The sequence below is a fragment of the Carya illinoinensis genome, chromosome 9 (genome assembly GCF_018687715.1).
Source record: "Carya illinoinensis cultivar Pawnee chromosome 9, C.illinoinensisPawnee_v1, whole genome shotgun sequence".
Taxonomy (NCBI): Eukaryota; Viridiplantae; Streptophyta; class Magnoliopsida; order Fagales; family Juglandaceae; genus Carya; species Carya illinoinensis.
This window is the reverse complement of record NC_056760.1, coordinates 11,376,990-11,386,052: the sequence shown is the minus strand read 5'-3', so window position 1 is coordinate 11,386,052 and position 9,063 is coordinate 11,376,990. Positions and strand designations below refer to the sequence as shown.

The window sequence follows — 9,063 nt, the reverse complement described above, 5'->3', positions numbered from 1 at the left end:
GCTACAAAGAAATTAGGAATCATTTTATTCGTTTAATTCTTTTTCATGCATATATATATAATATAAGATAGTCAAAAAGAGTCGAGCTTCGATATATTAATGTTTACAACCCGGCCAATATTTGGCTATATATATATATATATATATTGCTCCATCCATGCATATTCTCCATCTTTGTTTGTTATCTCCACTCCTTACAGAATCATCATAATCTGCAAATCACCAAAAAAAAGAAGAAGAAGAAGAAAGAAAGGATATTAGTTGAGAGGATTCATCAAGAAAATAGATAGTTTCACATGCAAACATACCCAATATTAATTTAAATTTAGTAGCTAGCTCATGATGAATCACTATTTTTTGGTCAAACTGTAATCATGATTAACCAAGTAGCTAGAAATGCATATGCGTGCTCATGAAACACAGATGGCATGCATGCAATCAGAGATAGGGAGAGAAATAAATTACTTGTTGCAGTCCACATCGGGTTTAATTGGAACCGGAACTTTGATCTTGCAGAGGTCGGGAAGTTGTTCAGCCCTATCAGGCAGAATACCATCCTGACTTGCAACATTTTTTAAACAGACACATAGAGCCTTGCGATCTGCAGAGGTCGTAGCCTTATTTAGCACATCGCGTGCACCTTGGCAACAGCCAGCGTTGGGTGGCGGTGGGCTAAAACCAGTCAAGAACGCAATGCAAGGCATCAAAGATGTCACTGCATCTTGGCATAGATCGGCTCTTGCAGTAGTTGCGCTTAGGATAAACAACATCATCATCAACCCAGAGGCCATTAAAATTGTCTTCTTCTCCATTACTTTTGGATTCAAGACTAATGCCTAGCTACAAATATGAACTTGTTTTGATGCATTGTACAGGTGCAAGCTTGCTGCTCTATTTATAGAGGCGTTCTAATGTGCTATGACTACCCTTGGTTAATGACTTTCATTAAAGTAGTGGGCCTGGATTTTTCATAAATATGTCCCGAGGGAGAATGAAGAAAGTTAATTAATGTTATTCAATAATTAAGGGAAAAAAAAACTACAAAATAAGTAATTTCTACCAGCTTCCATATTTAAAAATATATATATATATATATATATATATATATATATATATATAACGTCCATCTTGAACCATGTTCAAGGAAAAGTTCAATACCAAAGTTGCCCTTCAGCCCGCCTTTTCGAACATTTTAAGTTTTTATGATTTTTTAATTTTATAGGTTTCATATTTTAAATTTATCAGTTTAGTTCCATTCGATTCAGTTCTTTTTTTCTTTTTGAAAAATAAAATATGGAATAATGCACATTTAAAAAAAGAAAGAAAGAAGTTAAAAAGAAACAACCACGGAAAGGAAAAGCCAAAAACACAAGGGTGCTTTTGGAAATTTATGCGGAATAATGTTGTATTTGCTTATTATGTTATTTTTGAAATGTCATTAATTCTTAAGAACTCTATTTATTGAATCATAGATGTATCTCACTAATTAACTTACGTTCTCTAAGAATCTGTTATAAGTTTTTTTTTTTTTTTTTTAGCATCTACTTATGGATAAAATATGGATGGATCTATTTTAGAAGAGTAATACTACAGGCTAGGATGTATTTATACTTTTACTATTAATTTTATTTACAAGATTTGTTCTATTAGTTTTTATTTTGAAATTTAAATATTGAATTTCAAATTTCATGATTTTAAGCATATTAATAATTGGCATATGGAGAAATGATTTTTTTTGTAAATTCTTCTTAAATACATCTAGCATTTTTCATTTTAAAAATGAGATATACCTAGTTTAAGAGAACAAAATAAAATAAAGATATAGCCTTGATAACTATTATAAAATGATTCATACTAGCTGAAATGCATGGCTTTTCCTTTGACTATAATGGGATTGGAAATAGTTAACCATTTTGGGTTTTTTTTTTTTTTATTTACGTTAGAGATAATATCAAATCAAAAATTGAAATTAATTATTATTTAGATTTGATTTTCATAATTATCAAATCAAGAGATTTGGTTTCCATAATTATCAAATCAAGAGATTTTATTTTTATATTGATTAAGATATTTACTTGATCTCATCTCCATTTAATTTTCCTATAAATAGGGACTAATAATTCGTATTCAATCATAATAAAGAATATAGTAATGATGTAGCATTCAAGGTCTTTCTCTCATTCTCTTTTTTCAATCTCAATTTCCATTATATTTTCTTATTTTCAATCATGGCATCATAGTTCTGTATGATGCTCCATTCAACGTTAGACGTCCCTACTTATTTTCATAAATAGGGACTAACGTCATGCTCCATTCTGTAAACTATTTCTTTTAAAACTTTTTCACTAGCTTTGCATCTCACAAAATCTTCATACCCCTTCATCCATGTTTTGTCCCAAATTCATGTCAAATTCATTTTAAATTTAGTTGTAAAGCATTTTTGTTAGGTTCTTTGTTAACCCAACTATTCTTTTTGGTATTTTATGAGAATTGTTTGAAATCCCAAACCCATTTTTGAATTTTTATTTTTAGTCCTAGTTGACCAATGTTATATTTAACCCATTATTGACTCGATCTTTCGGCCTATTGCTAGCCCTATGTTAACCCTAGCCCATTGTCAGTCATAGTTTCATATATGATGTTTTGATTGTCAATCACTTTTAATAAAAGTTAGGGTGCTGTCATTTTTCCTAAACAAATGAATAGGCCTCATTTGTTTTCATAAACTATTCAATCTTATCTCATCTAATCATTATAATTTTTTTAAACTCTCACACAAAATATAATAAACAATTTAATTTTTTTTTAAATCTAAATTAAATAATAATATTAAAAATTATATTCTAAGAATATTTTATCTACCTTTTATCTCATCTAATTTGTATTAACAAATGAGGCCAAGTTTATTGGACAAGTTGTTCGAGATCGGCTCAAACAAACTTGAGTTCAACTCAATTTGTTTATTGAATGAACTGCTCGTGAACACAAAATTATGATCGATTATTAAATTATACAATTCATGTAAATTAAAGTACTTCAGCGCAGCTCATCACATAAGTTTGAATAACTTCATATTTATTATATTTTATAGTAGAACTTTATATTAAGAAAGAGAATAAATAAAGCTTTTAAAAATAAGAAAAAAATATTCCTAATATTATGTGTATATGTTGCTTAAATCCTTATGTATAAAAATCTTGATATATGAATATATAAAGATGTTTACAAAAAATAAAAATTTCTTTTCTCAAAATTTGTAGTTAGATAAACTCATAAGATGTAATATAACTAATTGATTTATTCAAAATTAAGTAGTTCGAAATTTCATATCGCTCGAACTCAATTCCTTTAAACTCCTAATCACAATTAAGATGTCACACAAATTCCCCTTGGCAAGCATTGAAATGGAGTTAAGAGTGCACGCTGCTTGTTTAGGAGAAATATCTGGTCGTTGTTACCTACCATTTTTAAGGTTTTCATTACCAAAAGGAAAATGCTTGGATGACTCCCCAATATGCCTTTCAAATGTGTCCCCTCTTGTATATTAATTTTTATTTATTTAATGGTTAAGGAAGTTATTATTAGTGAATTTTTGTATTTTTTTAATGATATATTAAGAATGTTTAAAAAAAATTTGAAAAACAAATTAAAAAAAATTGTAATTGCAGTGGTGTGCATTTTTGGGATGCACATATATTGGCTCTAATATGGCATAATTAAGTATTTTAGCCCTGAACATTGATTTTTTTTTTAGAGTCATCTCCTAATTATACAATTTTAACCAAACGAAAATCCACAAACAGTAAAAGGAAATATAGTTTTTAGAAGCTAATTAAAGGTATCCTTTCTGCCCATTTACTCATGCATACATGAGATGGCCGAAATCATCAAGATCTCATGTTGTTCATACTTTGGCATCATAAAATGTATTAATTTATATATTCATGTGCACATTTACTCATCCATACACATGTTTATAATGCTGGCATCTATATTCCTCATTTCCCAGCTTGTCCCCCGTTCAACTATTTGGTGCAAGTATGACCCTTAATACTTTAAAAAGTATAAAATATACTTGCAAGAGAATCCAAAGAAACTGGAAAAGCTTTTGATTCATACTCATAATTTTATTCAGGCATACATAGAATGGCAAAAACCAAGATTTGCTACGAAATTTTTCAGCATCTACAACCTCTTCATGTAGGATCATGGAATTCTGCACAATACCAAAAAGAAAAAAATACGTTAGTTCAAGGAATACACAAAGGTCAATGTTCTTTCACTAAAAAGAGATCAGAATAAAAGATAGATTAATACGTGCTGCAGTCCACTTCGGGGTCAATTGGTATAGGGTCATTGATATGGCAAAGTTGGGGAATCTGTTTAGCTTTGCCAAGATCAATATGAAATTCTTGTGCAGCATTCTTCACACATTGACAAACAACCCTGCGTGTTTCAGGGGTGGAAGCCTCTTGGGTAAGTTTTTGAACACCTAGACAACAGAGAAGGCCTGGCGAGTCAGGGCCAGCACCCTCCACGAACGGCTTGCAAGGCAGCAAAATCAGTAGGGCCTCGGGGCATGTCATGGCCTCTGAATGGCACGCACTCAAGATCAAAATCACGAACCCAAAAGCCAACGCAGACAAACCCCTCATTTTCTTCTCCATTTTCTTGCCACTATGTATGGACTTTCTTCTGATGTGCTTTAGAGTGTAGAAGCAACCTCAATTTATAAGGCTGTCACGAGTGCGCTTATGGCAACCATTGAACCGAGTTAAAACACTTATTTTTTAGGAGAAAAAGGTGTAATTGTAACCCTCCATTTTTCAGATTTTCAATTATGAAAGTATATGTGTAGTTACCAATTCTGATACATGAGGTTAATTAAACAATATCCTATATTTAATTGCTCCCTAATTGACACTACATAAAACATCAAGTAATTAAATACATTATCAAGTTACATATTTGTATAGAAGGTAGTTTTAGTTTCCATCTTTTCATTAAAAAGATCGGTTTTGGATTTTCATACCCCCGAGCTTTGATCATTTGTATTTTGTACATGGTATTCGTCCGTTGAAAGTATTGTTGGGAGCAATTAATATAGTTTAAGAGTACCGGCATTCTTCCTAAACAAATGAATAAGTCTACTGAACAAGCTGCTCGAGATCTCGAACAAACTCGAATTCAACTCAATTTGTTTATTAATTGAAGTGTTTAAGAACATAAAATTATGATCGATTATTAAATGATACAATTCTTATAAAACTCTTGCATAAGTTTGAATAATTTCATATTTATTATGTTTTATAGTAGAACTTTATCTTTGGAAGGAGGATGAATAAAATATTTAAGAAATAAGAAAAAAATATGCTTAATATCATGAATATATGTTGCATAAATCTCTGTGTGTATAACTATTTACAAAAATTTACTGAAGTTCAAAGTTTTTTCCCAAAATTTGTAGATGAAATCATAAGATGTAATATAAATAACTGATTTATTCAAAATTAAGTAGCTCGTAATCAAACCCAAAATGACTTGGAATAATAATAATAAGCTAGCTGTTTAATTGTGAACATAATATATATGTAACTCGATGATAAACTTAAACTCTACTCCTAAAGAAATAAAAATGAAACCAATGATAAGATTATCTAACTAAAAGCTACTCACTTGAACTCAACTTGTCTACACTAGTAATCATAATAGAAAAAATCTATTCTTCATGAAAAATGCTTCTGGCCCGTGTCTCCTATAAATTGGTCTTATCAGAGACCAATAAGAAGTTGTCACGTAAGCCTTCCTCAATTCTCACTTTGAAGAGGCATTGCAGAGGATTACATGGATTCTTCTCATTCTCGCTTGAAGTTCTCTCTCCCGAAATCAGAAATCGCGCTCTCTCTCTCTCTCTCTCTCTCTCTCTCTCATGAAATCGCTAAACTGAAATTCTTAATCTCTCTCTCTCTCTCTCTCTCTCTCTCTCTCCCCTTCCCTCTGTCTCTTTCGATATCTCTCACAAAAATCCTAACTTGAAATTCCTAAACTTTCTCCCCTTCCCTCTCTCTTCTTCGATCTCCCTCAAAGAAAGATGACATGCTATACACTTACTTGGACGGATACTGAAAAATAGAATAAAATGCTCTAAGAAAGAAGCCATGGGAGCAAGGCTGCAGACCAAAGACTTTGGTTTCAGTTTTGCCCTTTTGTTTGATGCTGGTTTGGTACTTTTTCTCCTTCTAAGTGGCAGATTTATACAGTAAAGTATTTTCTCTTGTTTTTTTTCATCTTGATGATAGTACTTGGACAAGCTCATCACATGAGAGGCATGAAACGTCTCTCTTCATTGATTTTGCTAGTTGGGGGCAATTCTAGTGGTAGGTGAAATAAAACAAAACCAAAAACAAAGTCAAGAAAAAGACAAAGACAAAGTAGTAGGCCCAAATCCCGTAACTTCTCATCCTAAGCCAACATGGCTACTTTATCCTAAGCCATTATCAATTTATCACTCTGGTAAATTATGAAAAAGTTTGTATTTTCTTAATTTTGAGAGACAAAGAGTGAGAGTTTAGAGAGAGAGAGGGAAGCTTCGATGAGAGAGCAGAGAGAGGGGGGGCTTCTATCTCCTAGAGGTAGCATGAGCCGTGAGGGTTTGGGTTTAGGTCTTCTCTTTCGGATTGAGAGACAGAGAGAGTGAAAGGGTTCAAGAGACAGAGAGAGTGAGAGAGCTTATTTTCTGTTTATGTGGTCTCAATTTCACTCATATTCTCCTTACTTGTTAAGCTGGCATTGGTCTTCGATATATAAGGTTCATAGTAGATACCGGTTATAAGTTATTCTAATTCATCATCACTTTTTTATCTTCTCATTATTTTATGATGTAATATTAGATGATAGGTTCACAAGTGAAATATAATAAATAGTTTCTAATTATCTAATGTCATATCATGAGATGATATATAAGAATTAGGATGATGAGTAGCATTACTCATCATAATATATAATAGGTACGTATCACACGAATTCCCCTTGGCATGCATTGAATCGGAGTTAAGAGTTCATGCTTCTTGTTTAGGAGAAGAATCTGGTAATTGTTATCTACCATTTTTAAGGTTTTAATTACCAAAATACGTGCTAATGTCTTGATCATTGAACAATGCCACCTTGCTAAAATCATGTGCTTAGTTTATAGCCACAGCCTCAAAACAAGTTAAACCTTGTGGCTCTAATATATCGTGATTAAGTTCTTGGCCTTGAACATTGAAGCCAATTTTGGACCGTGGGATGAGATACAAAATTATCATCTAATCTCATTTTATCTCATCTCATCTTATTTTTAAATCTAATTCGAATACAATATTTTCAAACTAATCATTATAATTTTATCAAACTTTCAAATAAAAAATAAAAAACAATTCAAAACTTTTTCAAATCTCCAAATAAAAATAATATTGTAAAACTATATTCTTATAGTATTTTAATTTTATAATATTCTTTAGAGTTTTGCTATGTATAAGTAAAGTCGCGTACTAATCTGCGCACCAATACTGATTCATTCATATTTAAAATTTAAATTAGCACTGTTTTGAATAAAATCTACTTTTTGACCAACCACATTAGATTGGTGCAAATATTAGTGTGCAGTTATGCTTACAACTAGATTTTTTCTATAAACTATCTTATTACTATTTACAAAATTATCATTTCATCTCATTCCTGAAACCTGCCCTTACACTTGAAATAGTTTTTTGGATATAAGTTATCTCTTCCTAATAATACAATATTGGCCCAACGAAAATCCACAAACAGAAAAAGGAAATATAATTTTAAGAAGCTAATTAAGTAAAGGAATCATTTTTGCCCATTTACTCATGCATACATGAGATGGCCACAATCAAGATCGATATTGTTATTCATATTTTGGCATCATAAAATGTACGTATCAGTTTATTAATGTGTACATGATATATATATATATACACTCATTCATGATACTCATCATGTTTTACCATGCATGTTGGCATCTATACCCCCTCATTTCCTTTGCATAGAGTTTTCGGGATCAAATTGCGATTCTATTTGTTAGACCATGAGATTAGGAGCCATTTTGTATACCAAGGAGTAAGGATGGGCCATGTCCACCCCCCTAAAAAAAAACTTTTTTGAAATCATATAATAACTCTTAGATTTATGCATAATTCTACAAATATAGAAAATGACTCTCCAAAAAAAGTCCAATCTCCATATACTCTTTAATTTTTTTTTAAAAAAAATTCAATTTACCTATAAATGTCTATCTCCAATTTTTTTTTATAGTCCCAAGATTTTGTTTAATTTTTATATATTTTCTCTTGTCAAGAATGTGGCTTTTCTAAAATTAAAATTAAGAGAAATAATAAAAAATATTTTTTAATAATAGAGACTCTATTTTTTAAAAAAAGAATCAGGAATACATAGAGTTTGCATATCCAATATTTAGCATTAATTTTTACATAAATATATTATATAATAAAAAAATTGTCCCACTCAACATAATTGCTTGTTCCTGCGAGGGATGGTGATGTCAACTCCACTTCAAATTAATTGGCGCGCGTTAAAAAGATACACATGGGTTCTTTATAATTACATTAGACCTCGCACTCCGCAAAAAGCGGTCATAAGAATGATATTGTGAATCCTGACATTAATACGGAATTAATGAATAACTCATCATGTGACAGTTTTATATTGTCTTTGATTTTCGCCTCGCATTCATATGCTAATATCTAGTTATTGAATTCACATGGAATTGACTTAAGCTATGATATTCTTATTGCTTCCTTTTTTTCTTTTTTCTTTTTTTAAAAAAAGTGTTGACTTCATAATGATACATTTATATCTCTCAAAAGAAAAATTCACGTGGCTTGTTGTTCATCCGAAATAAAAATAGTTCTGACCAGCAATGTAAAAACATGCGCGCATGTTTAGATTTTTACTTCATCTCCAAGCATTAGTACTATTGCAGTTTGCAGATATTAACGAGGTTAACCCCTAAAGTCATGAAGTAATTGATGAGGCCAAATC

General features: G+C 31.0%; 2 protein-coding genes across 2 annotated transcripts; both read right to left on the bottom strand.

Annotated features, from left to right (window-relative positions):
* LOC122275401 (non-specific lipid-transfer protein 1-like) lies at positions 1–863 on the bottom strand. The gene is made up of 2 exons (XM_043084434.1): positions 466–863; positions 1–212 (listed from the first exon to the last, which is right to left on the bottom strand). The coding sequence occupies exons 1-2, from the start codon at positions 810–812 to the stop codon at positions 206–208; spliced, it is 354 nt and encodes a 117-aa protein (XP_042940368.1). The 5' UTR covers positions 813–863; the 3' UTR covers positions 1–205.
* Positions 864–3,909: 3,046 nt separating this feature from the next.
* LOC122275113 (non-specific lipid-transfer protein 1-like) lies at positions 3,910–4,690 on the bottom strand. The gene is made up of 2 exons (XM_043084066.1): positions 4,318–4,690; positions 3,910–4,216 (listed from the first exon to the last, which is right to left on the bottom strand). Exons 1-2 carry the CDS (start codon positions 4,665–4,667, stop codon positions 4,207–4,209), a joined length of 360 nt encoding a protein of 119 aa, XP_042940000.1. The 5' UTR covers positions 4,668–4,690; the 3' UTR covers positions 3,910–4,206.
* Positions 4,691–9,063: the final 4,373 nt, after the last annotated feature.